Source organism: Schistocerca nitens, chromosome 10 (genome assembly GCF_023898315.1).
Source record: "Schistocerca nitens isolate TAMUIC-IGC-003100 chromosome 10, iqSchNite1.1, whole genome shotgun sequence".
NCBI lineage: Eukaryota > Metazoa > Arthropoda > Insecta > Orthoptera > Acrididae > Schistocerca > Schistocerca nitens.
The window spans coordinates 3,801,150-3,827,629 of NC_064623.1; the positions used below are offsets into that span (position 1 = coordinate 3,801,150).

Sequence of the window (26,480 nt, forward strand, 5' to 3'; positions counted from 1 at the left end):
TACAAGATGATTAAGGAAAGCCGATCGTACGTTTATAGCATTTCTTGATTTAGAGAGAGCTTTAGAATAGTCCCCTTGAAATTCAGTAGATAGCACGGCTAAAATTGACGAAGCAGATCGTTATTTACAACGTGTACAAAAGCTGGAGTCCGTGACCTACAAATCCCTGGTGACAACTACAGTTCTTCCTCGGGAGGGGAACTTGAATGCGTGATTGGATTTTACCTGAAGTTTAGCTCGTCAGATTTTGTCTTAAGACTACACACACACACACACACACACACACACACACACACACACACACACACACACACACAGACACTTCCTTTTATGACCATCTCAACTGTACAGCGTCCTAGGAGAACCACTAGACGTGTTCCAGGTAAATTTGAGTAGCTGAACTTGGATTTCACCAGTGGAACTAAGTGACACAAAATACTTGTTTAAACTAGTCTTGTTTATTTAGGGATAACAGTTTATCTCTGTCACTTCAGCAACAACCAAGCTACCGGGAAAAGTTAGCCTCGTTCACACTAGGAAGGTTGAAGTGGATGTAAGGTGCAGTAGTTATGTGGAATTGAAGAGACCTACACAGGACAAGCTAGAGTGGAGAGCTGCGTCAGACCACTCTTCGGACTGAAGACCACAACAACAACAACAATAACAACATCAACGGGATCGAACACTTTAATTAAACACCATCTCACAAGCGCTGCCTGCTTCTGCTGAGGGATAGGCAAGCCAACAGGCTGCCTAGTTGGCGGGGTTGCCTCACACCCAGGGGCCACAAGTCGGTTTGGAAGTTCCTATCTGTAAACTCCTCGTAGGGGGCTCGGATACGGCAGCTTAGCGTTGCGACAAATGCTTCAGAGAGTTTATTTAGATCGTGCTGAAAAGTGTCGAAAATTATGATAACGTGAGTTGCGTTGTAAGCCCACTCACATCGCATAGATGCAAACTGAAGGTCGCTCCGTACCCGCGATGTCGAAGTTCTACAGTGCACCGATGGCACAGCAGATACATCGCACGGAGCCCTACCCACACTCATTCTTCACATGCGCCATTTGTGAATGGAACAGGAGACCGTGGGGAGGGGGCGGGGGGTGGGGCAATCTGCTGCTAGAAGTACTCTCCGCAAAGTACAAATGTAGAATCTGATGGGTGGTGAGTGACGTATAAGGCCTGCGGCACAGCACCACTACCACAGCCTGTGACTGGCTGTACTACTAAAACACACGAAAATAACGGCGCACAGTTGAACTTGGCTAAATACAAGAAATAGTTATCAGAAGTCACTCAGAAATTAAATAATCACAGAAAAACATTCGGCAGTTGGCAACACCTCAGACAGCGACACAAAATACCATAGCGGAAGAACGATTGTGCAGTTTTTGTGAGCCGCAGACAAGTGTCTCTAGCGCTGAAAGCAGAACAGCTCCCTCTTCCCCAGCGGACAAGTCATTACCGGCGTAGATTATCGTCAACGCCCGCTGTAACTAGACAAACACAGCGAGTCACAGACTGCCGGAACAGTTTACGACCTAAGAGCTCAGTGTCACAATAGGTAAAGGGAACGTACCGCACGTTGCCGTATATCGGACGTTTTCACGCCTTCTCTTCTTAAAAGTGAACCCCACAGTGAGCTGCTCTTAGCACCGCGAACAGCTGCCTGATGGCGAGAGGTGACAGGTGACAGATCGGAGCAATCTCTTCAGTGATATGATGAACGGCCTGTGGTCTTGCATTTTCATGCGAAACAAGAACATCCGTCATAGCTTTTGTCGGGAAAACACGCTAAAGACGTGCTTCGACGTGTCCGAGGTTTCTGACGTCTCGGACAGAATTTTTTGTGCATCCTTAGTGCAAAAATTCGACCAGTATCACACCGTCTGCATCCCAGAATACTGTAACCATCACTTCCCCAACCGATCGGACAGTTTTCAACTTTTTCTTCTTCGGTGAGTTTCTGTGGTGCCATTCCACTGAATGCCTATTTGATTCTGGTTCCAAAAGACATCCACTGTTGCGTCACCGTACACATTTTCAGTGTTTCACGAATGCGAACGTCCGCTTTCAAGAATTCTATCACAGAACGCTGTCTAATACGAACATCGATGTCGGACATTTTGCAAGGACTGCAGTACTCGGAAAAGCACCGGTGTTTCACTTAAGAAACTTTATTTAAGAAGAAAAAAAATACAAGTATTTCCTTTTTGACTGATCCCCTATTGACACTAAACTGAAAATTATAGAGTAATAAATTATGTCGTCTCGTATGACTCGTAAAGATGCTCAGAATTGTAGAAAACGCAGTCAGGAGAAGTCTCGCGTCGAAAGGAATCCAAGAAGCCTAAAATGCCCAGAGCCGAGAGAATGCGGGAGATATGGCGACGTCGAAAAGGAACTGCAGGAACGCCGCTAAGCGGTTACGTACGGTTGGCCAGCGGCAGTCCAGAGGTATACGGAACACGTGCACGCTTCGTTGGAAGGCGGTACAGGAAATAACAGTGGTAGGGCAGACTTAGATTTTATACCGACATTTCCACGAAAGACAGAACTTTGTTTTCTCAGAATGGCCATCAGTTACTGTTGTCAGTATGGCACAACAGTCCATTCATTCTACTTAGCGGAAAGGAAAAAGACAACGAATAAATGAGATGAACTACTTACCTTATTACAGACGTAAAAACTGGTTTTTTTCCATTTTCGAAAGACGTTGAAATAGTGTCCACGACGTTTTGCGTATGTCTTACCGAGACAGAATTACAGATCTTCTCGGGACTGAGATGAGGTGAAACTGCAGGCCGAAATTCGCCACAGGTACGTATCAAACTTGTGTAGAAATATGGGTGACGTTAAATATACGTATGAAACGTGTTACGTGTGGGTGTAAAACGTACGTACATATTTAGTTACTGTGGCCTTAAGTATACGCCCCTCTATCCCTGCAACTTTGGACGCGAATGTTACGTTTATGGAAACAGTGCTGTAAGTCTTCCTCTGTGAGCTCCTCGAACACGCGTGCCGCTTTTTCTTTCACTGTGTTAACGGTCTGCCGTTATTTTGTTCTACTGCAGATTTGATCTTGTGGAATAGATAAAAGTCACACGGTGTTAGGTCGGGTGCATAACGTGGACAGTCTTAACACCGGGACGCTGTAGAACCTTCTTAACATACAATGCAGTTAGAGCCGGTGCGTTGTCTCGATGCAGAACCCGTTGCTGCACAATTCTGGTCGCTTTTTTCGTATTTCCTCACGAAGGTGAAGAATAACCGGAAGCCAGTAATGTTGATTAATAGTATGACGTTCACAAACCCAGTGAAGATAAATTGCATAAATATAGAAAAAAACATAATCCTTTGTAATATCGATTTGCTCATTCGAACTGTTTTCTCTCTCGGTGAAGTTCGATCTTTCCATTGCACGGATTGACAGTTTCCGGATGATAAGTGAAAATCCACGATTCGGCACATGTTATCACTCTCTCTGGATCTTAGGATCTGTTTCAGTCGTATTCAGAGTATCAGTACATGCACACACTTTTCTCACGTCAAACTGGTTATGTAAAATCTGTCTTCCGCGTTCTTTGTCAATTCCTGCAGTTTCAGCAATCGATCGAATACTCGACCGATCTTCATATCGAATCGGATTACCTACTTTTGACGTTCTCATCGGTTTTGGATGCTGAAGGGTCTCCAGGGAGTGAATCAATGTTAGCATCTTCTAGACCGTCTCGGAAACCATTGAACTACGCAAAAACTCGTATGCGTGGTAAAGTCTTCGCTATACACTTCTTTCAGTGAAAGACATGTTTCAGTAGCAGTTTTTACAAATTTCCCGTGAAACTTCTCGACAGTTCGTTGTTCTTAAGATTTTTCCGGCAGGACAAAATAACTGCACTTATACAGACGAAGGCCACGGGAACATTGATTTGTCTGCGGACACCAGTGATGCCGCGTTCGACTGAAAAGGCCTTACGCTTCACAGGTACTGATTTTTGGTGCACGCGTACTCGCTCTGTGAGAGCACCACTGGCGATATTTTACGGCCACGCCTCGTACGCGGGCGGAGCAGCGACCAGAGAGCTGGTGACGTATTACAGTGAAGCCATTAGTCGGTCGGCCGGAACGAACGCGACTAGGTGCTGGGTAAGTGGCAGCGTGTCGGTGGTTTGTCGGCACAACGGCCGGCGTTGTGGGGAACGCGCCACCGTTGTTGCGCGATCGTGTGTGGGAGCGGCGTCGAGTTTATCGGGGCCGCGCTCCGGCCGCACTGGGGTAATCTCGCGAGAGGCGACACGGCCCAGTGCGGGCTGCGGGCTGCGGGCTGTGCTGCTGGTGTCAGCCTCGCCCCGCCAGCCCTCAGTGGCCGGGGACCGCCGAGTGAGCCGGCGTGCTGCGCCGACACTACCCCTGCCGGTGCTGCCCCTCTGTGGTGGATTTTCTCGTCACGCATCCGGTATTTCTGACGTGCCGCTTACCCGAACACGCCGCCGCCTATTAAACGCGCCCCGACAGATCCGCCTAACTATTTGTGGTACTGTATAATCCGCCCGTGACAGAACCGCCGGGTTTAGCGTACAGTTTTACCGCGGCGTCGGGATTCGCGGATTTTCCAGAGCACCGTCTCGCGGACCGAATCCCACTCGGGCCGCCCTCCGACCAGCGTCGGCCAGTGGTGGCCGGACGCTGCCGCTGAGCCCCGCACACGCACATCGCGTCGCGTGGCTGGAGGCAGAGGCTCGCGCACAGCTGACACGGAGCCCATCCCCCGGTCTCACGCCTGGTGCGTCCCCAAACCTCACTGCCCCTGCTCGGTTGACCTATGCTTATACTGCCTCCAGTGGCAGTCCTACTTATCTGACTTTATAGTCGGTTCTAAGCGCTTCAGTCCGGAACCGCGGGACTGCTACGGTCGCAGGTTCGAATCCTGCCTCGGACATGGATGTGTGTGATGTCCGTAGGTTAGTTAGGTTTAAGTAGTTCTACGTTCTAGGGGACTGATGACCTCACAAGTCAAGTCCCGTAGTGCTCAGAGCCATTTGAACCAATTTGACTTTATAGTGATAATTATCGTGATTCGGATGCAATCAAGAAACACTAAAAAATGTGAAGAGCACCGGACCATCAGTCTAATTTCTCATGCAGCTAAAGTCTTGCTGAGAGTGTTGAGTAGAAGGTTATACGGCAAGCTGGATAGAGGGATTGCAGAGTATCAGTTCGAATTTAGAAGAGGAAAAGGAGCAAGAGGTGCTATTCGCCTGTTAAGAACTATAGGGGAAAGATATTTGGAAAAGGGTAGAGAAATCTGTTTTTATAGATTTAGAAAAGGCTTTTGACAGAGTTCAGTGGAACAAGCTGATGGATATTTTGAAGAGGAAAGGAGTAGATTGGAAAGAGAGAGGACTGATACAGAATCTATATTTACACCAGAAAGTAAGGATAAGGATTGGAAATGAAATGTCAGAAGAAAGCAGCATTGGACGAGGTGTTAGACAAGGTAGTTGCATTTCCCCATTGTTGTTTACAGTACACCTTGAAGAGACTATTGCAAAAAGCTTAGATGGGAAAAGAGGAATATGTATTAGTGGAAAGAGAACAGAATGTATAAGATTTGCTGATGACACGGTATAGTGGCAGAAAGTGAACGGACAGTGAATAACATGCTGAAAGATCTGAATGAAGCTCGTGTGGAATATGGGATGCAAATAAACACAGCAAAAACAAAGAGTATCGTCGTGAGTACAAGACGCAGACTGTCCAATATTAAAATAGGACAATCTACCATTAGCCAAGTAAGTGCATTTAAGTATCTTGGAAGCACAATAACTGAAGACTTGAGATGTCACCAGGACGTGAAAACTCGAATTGCTATAGCGAAGGAGGCATTTGACAAAAAGAGGAGACTCTTACGTGGCAAATTAGGTAAAGGACTAAGGAAAAGGCTTGGCAAATGTTTTGTCTGAAGTGTGGCACTATATGGGGCACAAACATGGACGCTGAGACGAGAGGATGAAAAAAGGTTAGAAGCATTTGAGATGTGGATGTGGAGGAGAATGGAGAGAATAAGCTGGACGGAAAGAGTGAGTAATGAAAGAGTACTGGAAAGGGTTGGTGAGCGAAGATGTCTGCTTAAGGTTCTAAGAGAAAGGAAAAAGAACTGGTTGGGACATTCATTGAGAAGGGAGTGATTGCGAGTGGATGCTTTGGAACGATTGGTTTGTGGGAGAAGACTGAGAGGAAGAAGGAGATACAAGATGATAGACGACATAAAGGGCAGAGGAAATTATGCAGACCTGAAGAGGATGGCAGAAGACCGGACAGCCTGGAGAACTACCATGTGAAAACCTGCCATTAGGCAGAACACTGATGATGATGATGATGATGATGATGATGATGATGGATGCAATCATTGCCCAGACGCACAGAAATGCCACTCTGGCTCTGGGGAACAAATGGCCAGCAGATAAGATTTAAGCAATTGTACAGAAACATCAAATTTCTTTAAGATAAAAAATGCAGCAAACTTATTACGTATAGTCACTGAGTCAAAAACTCTAATACATATAGGAGATGATTCTCCAAAATGAGTTAGAAAAATCTGCCACGAATGGAAGTATTCACAAAATAGAAAGGGTTATGGACCGTAAAAAGTGCATATCGAGAAATTAGTAAGCAATTCATCACGTCCTTCGTGAATTTAGTTTTATGGTCATTAGGCAGTGGTCTAAGGCGCGTTTCAGTGCCTAACGCTTAGTTGCCTACTGCTGGAGACATCAGCAGGGGCCATAAAGATCCAGGTAGCAGTTTCAAGCTTAAATAAGTTCAGCTTACTGAGGTCGTTTAAGCTTGCAACCGCCAACTGGGTCTTTATACCCTCTGATGGTGTCACCAGCCGGCCGGTGAGGCCGAGCGGTTCTAGGCGCTTCAGTCTGGAACCGCGCGATCGCTACGGTCGCAGGTTCGAATCCTGCCTCTGGCATGGAAGTGTGTGATGTCATTAGGTTAGTTTGGTTTAAGTAGTTCTAAGTCTAGGGGACTGATGACCTCAGATGTTAAGTCCCATAGTGCTCAGAGCTATTTGAACCATTTTTTGGTGTCACCAGCGCTAGGGAACTAAGTGTCAGGCTGTGAATGCGCACTGCACCACAACGTAATGCTTATAAAACAAAATTCAGCAACGACGCAAATACCTGACGAGAAAGGCGACACTTTATGTTAAAATCATTGAAACACTGCAGTGATGACTCTACGCAAGTGAATGCCTTAGCACTGAATTATAAATTACACGAACCAGAAATCAAGGCAGACAAGAATCACGAGGAAAGTAGTAAGAAAATAGAAGGAAAATAGTAAGGAAAACAGAAGCCTGGAAGTTAATAAGTAATGATGAAATATGTAGCAAAATATAGAAAAAAACTGAAAAATAAGGAAAAAGGCTGCTATTTCTGGACATTTATACAGGCTGAACGACAATAGACTGACAAAACAGATCTTGGAGTATCTATCGCAGAAAAACAACAATAATTTGTACCTGACAACTAGAAATAATCAAAAATACACATCATACAAGAGAAGATGAGATTTTTCGAAGCTAAGGTGTCAAGTTAAGAATTCGACGCCAGAAGCAGTGTGGGAACAAGTATGAAGTCGTCTGAAGGCAGAAAAAAAGACAGACGGTGGGAGGCTCAAAAAGTATCGGAGGAAAAGAAAGAATTAAAATTGTGACGTGAACCCTAGCTGACCAATTATTTTCCAGTGCACAGCGTACAAAACGTATTACATAGAAGGCTCGTCGTAGAAGAGGAATTGTTCATAAGTGAAGCACTCGACGAGCTCGGTAAAGGCAGATCGTGCACAGGCTGTGTTTCCTCCAGCACACAGGTAATAGAAAAACATCCACGTTTTAACATACCTACCTCCATGCATCGGCAAGCGTCACAGTGGCTGTTTTTCTCTCCAGCTGGGTTCACATTTACAAGGCAGATACATTTGCATGTGCAAAATAAATAAAAGACAGTGATTTTTGTACATTATATTTGAAAAAGTTTATTCATGTTCTTTGGGATATATAATATTTTTCGTCTTTCCGATTTTTGCAAAAAAAAAAAAAAAAAAAAAAAAAAATTCGGTTGTCCTACTCCAGAGGCGAATAACTGAAGGAATTGCGCTTTACACTTCTAAAGTCAGCTTAATACTAACAGGTAGTTTTTGGGAATTTCTTCAAATCAACCCTTCTGTCACCCCCATTCCTAGCGATAGGAGGGATATGTTACTCCTACGGTATTGTTATGCAAATATTGAGTCACGTATACAGGAAATTTGGTTGCAGTTTTAAACGGAATGACGCAAACTCAAATAATGCATAGACCAAGACAACGGAGTCTTCTCCCACTTACTGTCTTTCATTTATATCTTGGCGATGTCATCAGGAAATGGCAAAAATTATTACCAAAACACTTTAAAATCTATAGTACTCCTCTAGACATACTGTTCTTTGCGGATGACCCTGTCATTTTAGCTGGAACACAAGGCGATCTACAACGCGCGCCTAACTGATTCGGGTAAGCAGTAAATGAGTATAATTAAATACCTGCACGGCAGAAGCAGAAGCGGACAACGTAAGCCAGTTAAGACCAGCAGTTTAGCAAATTAACAAATTCCTTCATCTCTGGTGTGGTACCAGCTAGCGACATCAGTAAGTGAGACGCGTCGTCCCTCGCCGAGACCTGTGCGAAACAAGGGCGGAGCGTTGTGACAACAGAACACACACGTTGTTCCGGGCCTCGTGCAGACACGCCTCTGCTGCATCGCTGAGTGGCGCGCTAATTGGGGACGTACTCCAGAGTTGAAGTACGTCTAAAGTTGCACCTTCGAATTCTGGCGTATACGTACCAAATGCAATGTCACGTCCATCCGTAGAGAAATGGTGCCAACAACTTGACCGGACCGCACAGAAACTGTGAATTACAGAGCTTGGACCGTGCCATTCCCATGTTTTCGGCGAGCTGAAATATCTTATATCTTGGGGGAAGGGGGGGGGGGGGAGAGAGATGAGATTTTCCAGCGGTGTGGGCGTTCAACCGGCGGTTCTTGTGACCAGACAGCGGATTTCTGCCGTCGAGGAACTGGACGAGTGGGTGAACGTTGTGTAGAGACACTTGTTGACAATGTTGAAGAATACAGAGGGGTCAAAAAAAATGTATCCACTGTTTAAAAGTCCATAACTTGCAAACTAATTGACGGAGTTGTCTCATTTTTGCTGAAAGTGTAGCTTAAAATCCAACTTAAAGATATCACTGTAGGTGTTCGAAATGGTCACCATTAACATCGACACACAAACTATGCCGCAGAACTGCAGCATGAACTACTGACTGTAACGTGTTCAGTTGGATATTTGCACATGAATGTACGATGGATTCTCGAATTTCATCCGATGTGCGTGGCTTTTGTCGATAAACGACGTCCCACAGGTAAAAGTCCAGAGGTGTTAGGTCTGGGGAACGCGGTGGATACTCCACAACACCTCTACGGCCTATCCTTCTTCCTGGTAGATTTTCGTCGAAATACGCCCTAACACGATTTTGGTAGTAGTCTGGGGGACCATCTTGTTGAAAGTAAACTCTTCCGTCTCCATACAAGTCTCGAACGGCAGGTGAAATGGATGTCTGAAACTTCTGAAGGTACACCTCACCGGTAACTGTGCCGTCAAAGAAGAATGGCCCAATCAAGCCCCGGTAAGACAACCCACACCACACATTTAACTCTTGGCAAATTCACGGCTCTGTCTACATGGACGTTCGGATTTTCGGCGGCCCAGTAGATGCAATTGTGGCGATTTACTGTACCATTGATTTTGAATTGTGCCTCATCAGACCACACAATCATCTCCGCAAACTCTTCATCTAGGTGCAACTAAGAACAAAACACTGGCTATCCGGCGACTGTCATCTGACAAAACAAAACAACGCAAAACAACGCTTGTGTGGCGATTGCTGGCACTACAAACTATTACACTACCAAAGATGAGACGACTCCGTCAATTAGTTTGCCAGTTATTGACTTTTAAACAGTGGATACGTTTTTTGGACCCCTCTGTAGTATCGTGTGTCTGAGTCAGTTTGAACCGTAGTGCAGCATTCAATAAAATTTACTTGACTTACCATAACAACGCGTAACTTACTTTTTGAAATTCCCTCGTAGGTGTGTATGAAATGATAACGCGAGAATAGCACTACAGAAATCCCGGTTTGTATGTGACCAACGGAGCAGCGTTTCTAAAACTATGGGAGCTGTTAGTCATGAAACTGCATACAGTAATGAAACCACCTGGAAGGGCAAAACTACTCTGGTCCCTAACTCGATCTGGGAGCTTTGCCCTTCGCGGGACAGTGTTCCAATGCCTCACGAGCCCTTTGCCACCCCTGCCCCCTCCAACTCCCTCCACTGCTCCTTCGACTCCTTCCGCTCCGCCGGTTACAGCAGAACCAACTTTGTCGTACTGATGTGAATGATGCAGCTCTTAGGCGACATATCGAAACGACGTGGACTGCAGTGATGGCATTTTTAAGGGCCGTAACTAGCTACAAAATTAAAAAATGGTTCAAATGGCTCTAAGCAGTATGGGACTTAACATCTGAGGTCATCATTCCCCTAGACTTAGAACTACTTAAACCAAACTAACCTAAGGACATCACACACATCCATGCCAGAGGCAGGATTCGAACCTACGACCGTAGCAGCAGCGCGGTTCTGGACTAAAGCGCCTAGAACCGCTCGGCCACAGCGGCCGGCGCTACAAAATTACTTTATGGAGAGACAGAGAGATCAAGATTTTAGCAATTAAATTAAACATATTTAATCTGAATGAAGAAGTAGTACAGAATTACAGGAAAATGGCAAAACAAGGATCGCAAGAAATGAGCACACTAAAGCCACCGCTGAAGTATGAGCTAGAACAAGGTAGAGGGCACATCGATTTGTGAAACGAAAAGTGGACTGAGCGAAGTACCTGTTGCTGCAACAAACCAGAGATGGTTTACACCGTGATGTAGATGACTGTGGAGGTGGTGATCGCTTGCGCCCGTCCACAATAGTAATTTAGGGCTGACCTCAAGACTATGACGACGATGTCTGGCTTCCAAATCACGTCTGAAATACTGAGTCAGAGTCTCGGCATATTACTGACCACGGTAAGAGGATGTTAGTATTATCTCCTGCAGAGCTTTGTTGTTTGGCTTTACGGAAGATAAAGAAAAGTTACAGCGCGATATGTCGGGTGAAATGAGAGATATATTCACGACAACTGCTGAAGATGACGAACTGCAACTGTGAGTCAAGATGACGGTTTACGTAGTCGCTTTTTTTTTTTAATTTGATACGATGTTTCGTGCCATTAACCAGTTTTCGAAGCTCGCTATAAGGTGGAGATGTTACAGGAGCATTAGCCGAGCGGTCTAGGGAGCCTTGTCACGGTTCGCGTAGCTTTCCCCGTCAGAGTTTCGAGCCCTCCCTCGGGCATGGGCATGGGCGTGTGTGTGTGTGTGTGTGTGTGTGTGTGTGTGTGTGTGTGTGTGTGTGTGTGTGTGTGTGTGTTTTGTCCTTGGCGTAAGTTACTTTAAGTTAGATTAAGTAGTGTGTAAGTTATGCGTAGATTTCCGTTATTTCCGCCAGCACCAGGAATCTAGCGTCTAGCTGCACGTGCTCGAAATTATAGTTAACGATGCAGTAAATCGTACTAAATCCAAAAAAGCGGCTGTTTGCGTATCAAACCCACATAAACCGCCAACAACAGAGATTTTTTTTACACCGCCTGACACGAAAAATAAAGCTCGTAGAACGCGGGGAGGGAACGAAATGAAACTTTCAGTTGAGAGGGTATGTGCATGTTAGCTTTACAAGGATCTTGGTAGCACGATCCTAAAGGCCGCGCACTCTTCTTGACTATCTAAGAGCTCGGACGTCCTTTCGTGGCTCAAACATCCGCCCTGCAATAGGGACGTTCCGTAGCCGCGACCTTTCCATTGGACCAGCATCCTGGGTGACACTGCCTCGCTACCCCTGAGTGCCATATCGTCTGAAGTTCCGTAAATACTGAGTTAGCAAAATGATTTCACCTATTTAACTTATTTATAATTGGATACGGAATTACCTTACTAACTATAATTCAATGATGACGAGATGTAGTATGAGAAGGAACACATCAAGGAGTTCTAGCCCTAATTTCTATCACAAGGAAAAAACGCATAGGGTAGATTGAATCTCTGTGTGGGAGTAATTATTCAAACTCGCAGAATAATCAAAAGCAAAATTCACCATTTTTCAGCGAAGACTGAATCGCCATGGCCGATTTGTGACGCGCATCGAAAATAATCACGAAAGTTAATTGGGTACACGATGCACCACGTTAATCGTGACTGAATATGTTAGACGAAGTTATAAAACCACGAAACTGAAAGCGGACTGAATGCCACCTTGCAGGCCGACTGCACCCCATCCGGCTGGGATCCACGCACCGCTTCGGCCGGGAAGGGCGTCATATAGGGCCGTTGCATGCTCTCATCACACAAGCTGGCCCGCAGCTGTTCCAGCCCTGGCCCTCGATACCCTGGGACAGGAATGATGTCCGACACGCTCTCAGCAGTGTCCTATCGTGGACGGATGTGTGGGCCTGGCTAGCGACGAGACCGTGCGGACGCTTCACAGGGACACGTGCCACGTGTGGACGAGAGTTGTCCTGTTGAAAAATGCCAGTGAGATACTGTGGCTCGAGATGTTGCCGGACGTTTGTGACTACCAGCCGTCACGGCCAGTGGCTTCCCGCAGAGCCGTTTCTCCTGTCGAGAGCAGACCCGACCGCCAGCAGGCCGCGCTTCCCGCTCCACACGCGTGCGCACAGCCCCCTGTGCTGCGGTGTCAACGGCGGACTACGCCTGCCACGGTAACTCAACTCCTAGTCTAGCCTGGCTGCCGCTAGTTCCGACCCACGGTGCGGCACGGTATACGACGTTGCAGCGAGGCCGTTACTTGACATCAGATGGCCGGCGCACGCTTGGAGAAGTTACTGTGTACTTGGAGTGCAATACAAAGATCCTCCCTCGTGGCGGTCATACGTGGTCGCCCAGAACCTTGAAGACGAGTACGTCTGCCCCCAGCATCGCGCTACAGGCGACCGCACCACTAATCTGGATATCACACTATTCGACCAGCCGGCCAAATGGAGGCCCCTTTCAAACTTTTGTCAGGCGCTGATAATGCTGTCTCACACGAGTGTGCATCATCTCCGTGTCTTTCGCGGTTACTACTCACGATCTGATTTTTTTTCTTTATTGTTATTTTAACACCTTATACAAACGGCCACAGATACTACAAATAGAAACAAGGAAGACACAGGAAAACAAAACATAATGCTAGACAAAAAACAGTAGACACGTCAGTAAAAAACATGGAGCCATTCACAGGTGTAGTAAAATGAAAAACGTTCAGCTCTTGTACACGAACACTAATAACTGAAATGACACATGTGAACGATGGAGCGTGGGCGGTGAATACACTGAAGCACTAACACGATGGCAGACTCAAAGAACCGATGGCGAAGATCTGCGGCGCGCGAATGATCACTTGACGTGTACGAGTCCGGGGACCTGCCAAAAGGCTAAAAGGTGGGGGAGGAGTGAGAGGGGAGGGTGTAGATGCCAGTGGCAGAAGAGATGGGAGGGGGAGGAAAGAAGGTATGGGAGGTATGGGAAGCCTGGGTGAGGAGGGGGAGGAATGGAGGAGGGAGAGAAGGGAGAGAGGGTGACCTAAGGAAAAAACACAGGGTGTGGAATGGGAAGATAAAAGTTGGTAGGAGGGGTAGATGGAGGGGATAAGGGCATCATCAGGGAGGGGGAGTTGGTGGAAGCCACCTTGGGCGAGGGTATGGAGAGTGGAGAGATGGAGAGCAGGTGGGACATGGGAATACAGATGCAGCAGCGGATGGGGGAGGGAGAGGATGGGAGAGAGAAGTGGGTGGAGGCGATCAAGTTTATGGGAGGTGCAGAGGATCTGTATCCGTTCGAGGAAAAGGAGGAGGTGCGGGAACGGAATGAGGTCATATAGGATCCACGTGGGGGAAGGGAGACGGATGCGACAGGCGAGGCGGAACGCATGGCGTTCTAGGATTTGAAGGGGTTTGTAAAAGGTAGGAGGGGCGGAGATCTGACACTGCTCACGCCTCTTATACGTCTGGTAACAACACTGAACACGAAAGACACTAGTGTACCCTGGTGGCCGTTCCAGCTGCCACAGAGAACTGCAGCTGTAGTCAGTTTCATGCCTGCCGGTGGTGTGTGTGTGTGTGTGTGTGTGTGTGTGTGTGTGTGTGTGTGTGTGTGTGTGTGTGTGTGCGTGCGTGCGTGCGTGTACCAAGTTACACTGGCATTCGAAAGGATTTTCTGGGTGCCTCTCTCTCTCTGTCAGGCATTCTATTATTATTATTGTTGTTGTTGTTTTCTTACGTTACGTTTTGTTAAAAAATGTTTACTCTCTGTTATCTAAGAAATCCTTCGCTGTATATAATTCATTTCTTAACTGGTGCTTTTCAACTGTCTTTTAAAATGTATCTGTTTTGGCGACTGATGACCTAAGATGTTAAGTCCCATAGTGCTCAGAGCAATTTTTTTGTATCTGTTTTATTAAAAATGGATTACAAGCAGTGTCGACCGCAATTAAAAACTTTTATTTCGATGGCTATCGGTTTGGGTCAGCAATGTGACCCTTACACCACGATGGTAGGCGGTGGCGGTGAACGGGGCACCTGACATGAGTCGGCAGCTGACCTTCGTCGTAACCATTGAAATAACTTTTATTGCTGTCGACACTGTTTGCAATGCATTTGTAAAGTATTTTTACCCAGACCGCTGGTTCTACACAAGAAATCTAGACAATTGCGTATTTGTTATGGTAATCTCTCTAACGTCGTTTAATAAGTTACTGTACAATAGCAGACCCTACGTCACGAACGGAGCTTTGTGCATGTCGCATGGAGACCGTAATGTTACAAAGTCTGTGTACCAAGGGCAATAGCAGTTCCCTTTTAGAGCTGTACATACACGCTTAAACATTCCCCCGTCAGTGTATCGTAAGCCTGTAGTATGATTTTGACAGATCTGTAAAACACCCATGTTATAGGACTGCGAATTTAAGTACACGAGCACCATCTTTATGGCAGACTGGAAACTTTTATCCTACGGTTCATATTACTATCGCTGTTTAGGAACAAAAATAGAAAAACTGAAGTTAAAAGGAAACATATGCCTCATGATTCCAGAACAGCGATGTTAAATACAGAATGTGTTGACCTCGCAGTCCAACAGCGTGCAAAGGTCGAACTGTACCTACGATATTATAACAGCAATTGTCTCCGTTAATGAGACTCGTAAATCAGGCAGAAATGAGCTGGAGCCATTCAGACGGCCGGCGTTTCCGCGCTGCGACAGCCTGGGGGTCTTTCTGCGGCTGCTATTGGCTCTGGAATCGTATTTATTGTCGAGGCAGCGCAAATTGAGCGGTACAGCGCAGAACACGCTTTTTTCCAATCACGGTTCCGCTTACAGGGTCATTAAAATTCCAAAATAAACGATACAATGCGAGTGAAGAGCAAACGGAGTTTCCATTAGGGTCTCCGCCTGACCTTTCACCGGTCGCCGGCTACGTTAATTCACTGGCAGGTGGGGGGGGGCGGGGGGTGGAAGGCGGCTGCGAGCCCCCACACGCACACGCACGCACAAAAAATGGTGCAAATGGCTGTGAGGACTATGGGGCTTAACATCTATGGTCATCAGTCCCCTAGAACTTAGAACTACTTAAACCTAACTAACCTAAGGACAGCACACAACACCCAGCCATCACGAGGCAGAGAAAATCCCTGACCCCGCCGGGAATCGAATCCGGGAACCCGGGCGTGGGAAGCGAGAACGCTACCGCACGACCACGAGATGCGGGCCACACACACACACACACACACACACACACACACACACGTCTGACCGCAGCGCGCGCGGCCGCTCCTCACTCCTCACCTGCGAAACGCTGTGAAGTGGGTGGGTGGGTGGCGGGCGGCACCTGCCACCGCGTCCTCCGTTAGGCTGAGGTTGCAGCGCTCTGACATCGCGGCACACCGCCGATGACCGACATCGCCCGAAGATGGCCGATCTTTTCAAACCAGCTTGCCAGAACCAATCTTTCCGCCCGAACCTACAGACTTTGGACGAGATTCGCTGGAATTCAAATCAGGTTGCCTTCTTTGGTCGAATCTGACGATGTTCTCACACACGAAATGTGGACTGACGATCTGACAAGTTTAGTCCAATGGGGAAGGAGTTTGTGGCATCCTGAGGACGAAAAATATCATATTCGTGATGTTACTCGGGACCTATGGAATGAAATAGGAGTTTTACTGCAGACCAGAACTAGGCAAAATCTTTATCGGAAGTAAAAAATGACGTACGGCGAATGGAATGTGATGGATAAATGATAACAGATTCAGAAAAATTGGATCGTTTGTTCAAGAGGAAGACCTTCACAAATTGAGCAAGTCAACAACCCGCTGGCCCATCTCTGGCTCTTACGCAAGCAGTTATTCGGATTAACATAGATTGATAGAACTGTTGGTTCTCTTCCTGTGGGAGATCGTCCTAAATTCTGTCCAACTAGCACGTTAGATCGTCAAAATACGGAGCTGGCTACAGGGCACCGCCCGTAATGGTTAAAGCTTCTACAGCTGGGGCTAGATCCGGCGACCTTTCTGGCCGAGGTAGTGTTTGGCAAGCACGAAGACAGGCAGTAGAAACTCTCGCCGTGTGCGGGCGGCCGTTATCTTGCTGAAACTTAAGCCCAGGATGGCAGTGTGACACCTCAGACCATCACTCTTCGTTGTCGGGCGATTGGGCGGAGGACGTTCAAGTCAGTGTGGCATCGCTGGCTGGTTAGTCCCCAGATACATCTTCACTGGTAATCGGGGCCCACTTCGGAGCGGTACTCTGTATGTAACCGTCTGAGTCTGGCTCTGATTACCTACTGTCACTCGATTTTGACACCAGGCATTCACCAGTCTCTTTATCCCTCGTCCGTAGCGGCTGGCTATAACGGCGACAGAGAATGGTCAGCATCAGTGGGAACCATAGACCGAAGCTTCGGAACTGAAGAGCTGAAACTCAGCTGGAACTGGCAGAGTGCCGAACAAATGAGCTGGTCCAGTATATTCTTACCGCTCACCTTTGTAGATTCACAGCGTTTTCATCCTATCGTACTAATGAACTTGGGTCTGAAACCTGCTTTACCTTTGATCGAGATGATGTGTTCATTCCACCCAGAGTGTCGGTTAGACAGTGAGAGAGCACCGCGAGTTCCTACTGCTAATAAGGCGAGTACCCCGTTCGTTTATTACATATTTTTACGAGTTTCAAATGGGAGCGAGTTCAGAAATGGATAGTCACTGTGATTGCTGTGTACAGATGCGAGCTGAGTTGATGACCCTTCGCCCACAGCTCCAGGCTGCTTTGGCTTCCATCACACAGCTTGTCGCTGCTGCCAAGGGGCATCACTGTGTGGGTTCGGATGCAGGGATACGAGGGACGTCGAGCACGTCCCACGTGTACCACGATCGGTCCACTGCTGTGACTGCCCCTGGTATTGGATGCACAGTGGTTGATCCCTCACCTGAGCTCGAGCGGGAGATCATTCCAAAGTTTGGTAGGCAGCAAAAGACTTTCCGAGGGGCCGATCATACAGCCTCCCCAGTTCGTTTGACGAACAGGTTTTGGGCGTTTTCTGTGGCTGACGAAGTCATCCACTCTGTTCCAGAGGAAATTTCTTGGCCCGCTAGGTCAGGGCATTCACAGAGGGTGGTTTTGCTGATAGTTGGGAGCTCCAACGTTAGGTGCGTAATAAGGCCCCGTAGGAACATGGCTGCCAAGAAGGGGAGGGAAGCCAGTGTGCACTCCGTGTGCATACCGGGGGCAGCCATTCCAGATGTGGAAAGGGTGCTTCCGAATGTCATGAAGAGTACGGAGTGCAGATAACTGCAGGTGGTGGCTCATCTTGGTACCAATTACGTGTGTTGCTTTGGAACAGAGGAGATGCTCTCTGGTTTCGGGCGGTAAAGACTGCCAGTCTTGCTTCCGAGATTAACGCATCGTCGACAGAACCGACTGTGGTCCTTTGGTGCAGAGCCGAGTGGAGGGTCCGAATCAGAGGCTCAGACGGTTCTGTGACTGTGTAAGCTGCATATTCCATGACTTGCGGCATCGGGTGGTGGTTCAAATGGCTCTGAGCACTATGGGACTCAACATCTTAGGCCATAAGTCCCCTAGAACTTAGAACTACTTAAACCTAACTAACCTAAGGACATCACACACACCCATGCCCGAGGCAGGATTCGAACCTGCGACCGTAGCAGTCCCGCGGTTCCAAAATGCAGCCCCAGAATCGCACAGCCACCGCGGCCGGCGATTGGGTGGTGGGTTTCCGGGTTCCGCTTAATAGGTCAGGAGTCCACTAGACACACGAAGCGGCTACACGTGTAGCGGGGGCTGTGTGGAAGGCACGTGGCAGTTTTCTTAGGTTAGAGGGTTTCCGGGAACCACAGAAAGGGCGGCCGTCTAAAAGGGGTCAGGTCGAACACACTAAGGTAGTTGTAGAAACGATCGGTATTGTGCTTGTAAATTGTGGTAGCTGTGCTGGAAAACAACCAGAGTTCCAAGCCCTAATAGAAAGCACTGAAGCTAGGTACGGAAAGCTGAGTAAAGCCGGAAATCAGCCGAAATTTTTTCAAGCGACCTGACACAGTTCAGAAAGGATAGATCAAATACAGTTGATGGTGGGGTATTTATTGCTGTCAGTAGTAGTTTACCTTGAAGTGAAACTGAATTAGATAGTTCCTGTGCGCCGGCCGTGGTGGCCGAGCGGTTCTAGGCGCTTGAGTCTGGAACCGCGCGACCGCTACGGTCACAGGTTCGAATCCTGCCTCGGGCATGGATGTGTGTGATGTCCTTAGGTTAGTTAGGTTTAAGTAGTTCTAAGTTCTAGGGGACTGATGACCTGAGATGTTAAGTCCCATAGTGCTCAGAGCCATTTGAACCATTTTTGAACCATAGTTCCTGCGAAATAGTATGGGAGAGGTTATACTTGACAATCGGAGTAAACAATTAATTGGATCGTTTTACCGACCCCCCCGACTCATAAGATATAGTAGCTGAACAGTTCAAAGAAAACTTGAGTCTCATTTCCAATAGATACCCCACTCATACAATTATAGTCGGTGGCGATTTCAATCTACCCCCGATATATTGGAAAAATTATACATTTAAAGCCAGCGGCAGGCATAAAACGTCATCCGAAATTGTACTGAATGCTTTCTCAGATATTTTGAACAATTAGTTCATGAGCCCACTCGAAGCGTAAATGGTTGCGAAAGCATACTTGACCTCTTAGCAACAAATAATCCTGGACGAATAGGGAGTATCATGACGAATACAGGGATTAGCGACCACAAGGCAGTTGTTGCTAGGCTGGATACCTAACACCCACAACCATCAAAACGTAACACACAGTACTTGTATTTAAAAAAACTGATAAAAATGCTCTTAACTCCTCTTTAAGAGAGAGTCTCCAATCCTTCCGATCTGATCATGTAAGCATAGAAAAGATATGGAATGATTTCAGAGAGTTAGTACCGGCAATTGAGAGATATATACCACATAAATTAATATGTGATGGTACTGATTTCCCCCTGGTACTGATTTCCCCCTGGTACTGATTTCCCCCTGGTACTGATTTCCCCCTGGTACTGATTTCCCCCTGGTACTGATTTCCCCCTGGTACTGATTTCCCCCTGGTACTGATTTCCCCCTGGTACACAAAACGGGTCACATCGATGTAGCAGAAGCAACGAAAAAAAGCATGCCAAATTTAAAAGAACGGTAATAAAACACCAAGACTGGCAAAGTTCGAAATATAGCGCGTACTTCAATGCGAGATGCTTTTAATAATTTCCACAGCGAAATTCTGTTTCGAAGTCTGGCAGAAAACCCAAAGAGATTCTGGTCATACATAAAGTATACCAGTGGCAAGACGCAATCAATACCTTCACTGCGCAACAACGGTGAAGTCACTGATGACAGTGCCACTAAAGCAGAGTTATTAAACACGATTTTCCGAAACTCCTTCACCAAAGAAGACGAAGTAAATGTTCCTGAATTCCAATCAAGAACAACTGCCAAGATGAGAAACATAGAAGTAGATATCCTCGGTGTAACAAAGCAACTAAAATCACTTAATAAAGGCAAGGCCTCCGGTCCAGATTGTATACCAGTCAGGTTCCTCTCAAAGTATGCTGATAAAATAGCTCCACATTTAGCAATTATATACAACCACTCGCTCACAGAAAGATCCGTACCTAAAGACTGTAAAATAGCTCAAGTCACGCCAATACCCAAAAAGGGAAGAAGGAGTAATCCGCTGAATTACAGGCCTATATCACTAACGTCGATTTGCCCTAGGGTTCTGGAACATATACTGTATTCGAACATTATGAATTACCTCAAAGAAAACGATTTATTGACACACAGTTAGCATGGTTTCAGAAAATATCGTTCTCGTGAACCACAACTAGCTCTTTATGCTCGTGAAGTAATGAGTGGTATCGACAGGGGATGTCAATTGATTCATATTTTTAGATTTCCAGAAAGTTTTCTACACCGTTCCTCACAAGCGTCTTCTAACCAAACTGCGTGCCTATGGAATATCACCTCGGTTGCGCGACTAGATTGGTGATTTCCTCTCAGAATGGTGACAGTTCGTAGTAATAGACGGAAAGTCATCGAGTAAAACAGAAGTAATATCTGGTGTTCCCCAAGGAAGTGTTATAGGCCCTCTATTGTTCCTGATCTATATTAATGACGTAGGAGACAATCTGAGTAGCCGTCTTAGATTGTTAGCAGGTGATGTTGTCATTTACCGTCTTGTTAAGTCATCAGATGACTAAAACTAATTGCATAATGATTTAGATAAGATATCTGTGTGGTACGAAAAGTGGCAATTGACCCTGAGTAAAGAAAAGTGTGAAGTTATTCACATGAGTACTACAAGAAATCAGCTAAATTTCGATTACGCGATAAGTCACATAATTCTTAAGGCTGTAAATTCAACTAAATACTTAGGGATTATAATTACAAATAACCCAAATTGGGAGGATCACATAGATAATATTGTGGGTAGAGCAAACCAAAGACTGCGATTTATTGGCAGAACACTTAGGATGTGCGACGGATCTACTAAAGAGACTGCTTACACCACACTTGTCCATCCTATTCTGGAGTATTGCTGTACAGTGTGGGATCCGCATCAGGTGGAACTGACGGATGACATCGAAAAAGTACAAAGAAGGACTATCACAATATAGGGGAAATAGTACCACAGACATGATACTTGAAATGGAGTGGCTATCATTAAAAGAAAGGCGTTTTTCGTTGCAACGGGATCTTCTCATGAAATTTCAATCACCAGTTTTCTCCTCTGATTGCGAAAACATTCTGTTGGCACCCACCGAAATAGGGAGAAATGATCATCACGATAAAATAAGAGAAATCAGGCGTCGCACAGAAAAATTTAAGGGCTCGTTTTTCCCGCGCGCCGTTCGAGAGTGGAACGGGAAAGATACAGCTTGAAGATCGTTCATCGAACCCTCTCCCAGGCACTTTATTGTGAATAGCAGAGTAACCACGTAGATGTACATGTAGATGTAGATATCGCCATAAATTATTGCACCCAGCTACCTAGGTGAAGTAAGTGATTCCAGTTGTAATCGTAGAATACAGCCTTCTGCGTTTTGTAGAATACACAGTCTCACATCTCTGACTTTTAAATTGTGTTGTCAGTAAACATGTGTCCTGGAATCACAGGTGGCCACAGACAGATAAGCGTGCGATTCAACCACAGCGTGACACGATCGATATCAGTACGCCTGCACGTGTTCCGGCTGTACGCTCTTGCATTAGATATGATTCAACCTGGATGGGGGACTTACTGACTTGGATGGGGGACTTACTGACTTGGATGGGGGACTTACTGACTTGGATGGATACTTACCAACAGTCGTTCTGAACAAGGAATGTGGCAGGCTGCTTTTTTTTTCCTAAGTTTACAGACCATATAGAAGGTGTATGCTACTTTCTGTCTTCTATTAGGAGTGACTATTGTACATAATTTCTCTGAGAACAAATTTATTATCTAGAGTTAGGTACAAAGTGGCTGAACAGTACTCGATACTCAAACCCGTCCACCACTGAGTATTCAGGCTGTCATAATTGCCAAATGTGGTCTCGCTTCATACCAGGTGTCTGCCTGCCCCAGTTCTGTAAGGTGAACTGGACGGGCGTGCCCTGTGTACGGCGGGACACTGGTGTGGCGCCACCTGCTGCAGTCGTCGCTGGTGCCGGTGGGCACTGAACCTCGGACCTTCTGGGTTGCACTCGTCACACACCGTCACCCCCTCACTGCTAGAGTTCAACTGGTCCGCAGGGATGTCCACGAAGGACAGACTGTGGTGTAGTTCAGGTGGCCAGCTGTTGTTGCTGGTTAATGGGGGATGGCTTGGTGTGCTGCTGGACTCCACCGCTGGAGGACACGCGTCCAGGCTGGGGTGTGCAGCACAGTAGGCTCTGGCAGCGCCGCTGGGTCGCACCCTCCCAGGTTGCTGGGCACCGTGGCCACGGGACAGTCAGCTAGTTTCGTGCGCCAATGATTATTTGTACGTTTAAGCAGAGTGATGTGCAGTGAGCGATTTTACGTTCAAATTAGAAATTCACTTGTAACTGTCGCTATATTTTTTGTTGTTGAATATAGATGTGAGTTAGTAATCCCAATCCACCACCTTTTACACATTACGAACATACAAATTCTTCTTCAGAACAGGAGTTGTGAAGGAGAAACTTTTCCAGTTTGATGTAAAGTTTGGGTTCGATGTGTGTCAGACATTTTCTGTCACTGGGTAAGAGACCAGAAATTTTGGTTGCAGTATTGTGCACACCTTCTCGTGCCGAATATTACTGTGGTCTAATCAATGTCATTTTTTTCTCGTACTGTAATTAAGTGTAGCTTTGTCTTTTTTGAGCTGCAGCGGATTATTTACAGCAAACTTCGTGAGGGAATAAATATACTGTGACGCAGTAGTGAAAGTGCTTAACTCCTTAAACAAATGATCGTGAGTGAGCAACAGATCTTGTTGTTACGAAACATTTTTTACCAATGAGTACTCTTTTCTAAAGATGAGTTACCGTTGAACATTATTCCGTACGGCAATACTCAATGAAAATATGCAAAACATGTCAACTTAGTGATTTCTCTCTCCTCAATATTTGCAATGAATCGAAGTTCAAATGTGGGCGAACTAAGTTGATTTACAAGCTACAAAATGTGCTTTCACCAGTTTAAACTCTCATTATTACGGACACCTAAAATTCTTGATATTCTAATCCTAGTTGTCGTTTTATTGCCACGTGTTACGTTTATTGTTGGTGTAGTACCTCCAGATGTGCAGAATTCAATTAGTTGTGTTTCTGAAATGGAGAGTGGGACCATGCGCAGATAGCCACTGGGGAATATATTTAAGAGCACTGTTTACCATTTCTTCTGTTGCCGTAGCTATATTTAGATCGGTTGCAATACAGTGTGTTTCAAAAAAGACTTTACAACTTTGAAAATTCCTATAAATTAATTCATAGTACCTACAGAGATGATTGCGGTGCCAATTTGTAGGGAAATACATCAAGTTTTGTCTCGATTAATTCGCTACTGCCGAATCGCACGGTAAGGAGCGCTAGCGGCAGTTGCGTTAAAGATGGTTGCCTTCACTGCACCCGAGAGGACTAGCTTTGTGTTTTGGTTTGAAGAATCGATTCGGTGACAACAGTTCAGCGTAATTTCCATACTAAATACGCTGAAGATCGTCCTAGTAGGCCTACAACTTATGAGTGGCATAAATGTTTCGTAGAAACAGGGTGCTCGGTAAGACGTGGATAAATCATCAGGCCGTCCGAGCTCATCTGACGGCGTCGTCGAGCGGGCGAGACAACGTTTTGTCAGCAGCCCTGCGAAACCGACCTAGCGCGCATCTCGCGATCTGCAAATCCCACATACTCCGAACATTGTAACATGTTCGCGATAGCCCTAAACTGGACGTTTTCTGTGCATTGAGCAAGAACAAAGTGGTTTTTTTTTTTTTTTGGTCATCAGTCTACTGACTGGTTTGATGCGGCCCGCCACGAATTCCTTTCCTGTGCTAACCTCTTCATCTCAGAGTAGCACTTGCAACCTACGTCCTCAATTATTTGCTTGACGTATTCCAATCTCTGTCTTCCTCTACAGTTTTTGCCCTCTACAGCTCCCTCTAGTACCATGGAAGTCATTCCCTCGTGTCTTAGCAGATGTCTATCAACCTGTCCCTTCTCCTTATCAGTGTTTTCCACACATTTCTTTCCTCTCCGATTCTGCGTAGAACCTTCTCATTCCTTACCTTATCAGTCCACCTAATTTTCAACATTCGTCTATAGCACCACATCTCAAATGCTTCGATTCTCTTCTGTTCCGGTTTTCCCACAGTCCATGTTTCACTACCATACAATGCTGTACTCCAGACGTACATCTTCAGAAATTTCTTCCTCAAATTAAGGCCGGTATTTGATATTAGTAGACTTCTCTTGGCCAGAAATGACTTTTTTGCCATAGCGAGTCTGCTTTTGATGTCCTCCTTGCTCCGTCCGTCATTGGTTATTTTACTGCCTAGGTAGCAGAATTCCTTAACTTCATTGACTTCATGACCATCAATCCTGATGTTAAGTTTCTCGCTGTTCTCATTTCTACTACTTCTCATTACCTTCGTCTTTCTCCGATTTACTCTCAAACCATACTGTGTACTCATTAGACTGTTCATTCCGTTCAGCAGATCCTTTAATTCTTCTTCACTTTCACTCAGGATAGCAATGTCATCAGCGAATCGTATCATTGATATCCTTTCACCTTGTATTTTAATTCCACTCCTGAACCTTTCTTTTATTTCCATTATTGCTTCCTCGATGTACAGATTGAAGAGTAGGGGCGAAAGGCTACAGCCTTGTCTTACACCCTTCTTAATACGAGCACTTCGTTCTTGATCGTCCACTCTTATTATTCCCTCTTGGTTGTTGTACATATTGTATGTGACCCGTCTCTCCCTATAGCTTACCCCTACTTTTTTCAGAATCTCGAACAGCTTGCACCATTTTATATTGTCGAACGCTTTTTCCAGGTCGACAAATCCTATGAAAGTGTCTTGATTTTTCTTTAGCCTTGCTTCCATTATTAGCCGTAACGTCAGAATTGCCTCTCTCGTCCCTTTACTTTTCCTAAAGCCAAACTGATCGTCACATAGCGCATTCTCAATTTTCTTTTCCATACTTCTGTATATTATTCTTGTAAGCAGCTTCGATGCATGAGCTGTTAAGCTGATTGTGCGATAATTCTCGCACTTGTCAGCTCTTGCCGTGTTCGGAATTGTGTGGATGAAGCTTTTCCGAAAGTCAGATGGTATATCGCCAGACTCATATATTCTACACACCAACGTGAATAGTCGTTTTGTTGCCACTTCCCCCAATGATTTTAGAAATTCTGATGGAATGTTATCTATCCCTTCTGCCTTATTTGACCGTAAGTCCTCCAAAGCTCTTTTAAATTCCGATTCTAATACTGGATCCCCTATCTCTTCTAAATCGACTCCTGTTTCTTCTTCTATCACATCAGACAAATCTTCACCCTCGTAGAGGCTTTCAATGTATTCTTTCCACCTATCTGCTCTCTCCTCTGCATTTAACAGTGGAATTCCCGTTGCACTCTTAATGTTACCACCGTCTCTTTTAATGTCACCAAAGGTTGTTTTGACTTTCCTGTATGCTGAGTCTGTCCTTCCGACAATCATATCTTTTTCGATGTCTTCACATTTTTCCTGCAGCCATTCCACTTAGATTCCCTGCACTTCCTGTTTATTTCATTCCTCAGCGACTTGTATTTCTGTATTTCTGATTTTCCCGGAACATGTTTGTATTTCCTCCTTTCATCAATCAACTGATGTATTTCTTCTGTTACCCATGGTTTCTTCGCAGCTACCTTCTTTGTACCTATGTTTTCCTTCCCAACTTCTGTGATGGCCCTTTTTAGAGATGTCCATTCCTCTTCAACTGTACTGCCTACTGCGCTATTCTTTATTGCTGTATCTATAGCGTTAGAGAACTTCAAACGTATCTCGTCATTCCTTAGTACTTCCGTATCCCACTTCTTTGCGTATTGATTCTTCCTGACTAATGTCTTGAACTTGAGCCTACTCTTCATCACTACTATATTGTGATCTTAGTCTATATCTGCTCCTGGGTACGCCTTACAATCCAGTATCTGATTTCGGAATCTCTGTC

General features: G+C 45.8%; 1 protein-coding gene across 1 annotated transcript in view; it reads left to right on the forward strand.

Moving 5' to 3' along the window:
• The window catches only part of LOC126209789 (UDP-glucuronosyltransferase 2C1-like), a 231,659-nt gene that overhangs the window by 170,791 nt on the left and 34,388 nt on the right, over positions 1–26,480 (forward strand). The window contains exon 4 of the mRNA XM_049938928.1: positions 3,886–4,383. Within this exon, the coding sequence (XP_049794885.1) occupies positions 3,886–4,383 (498 nt within the window). The remainder of the gene's footprint in view (positions 1–3,885; positions 4,384–26,480) is intronic.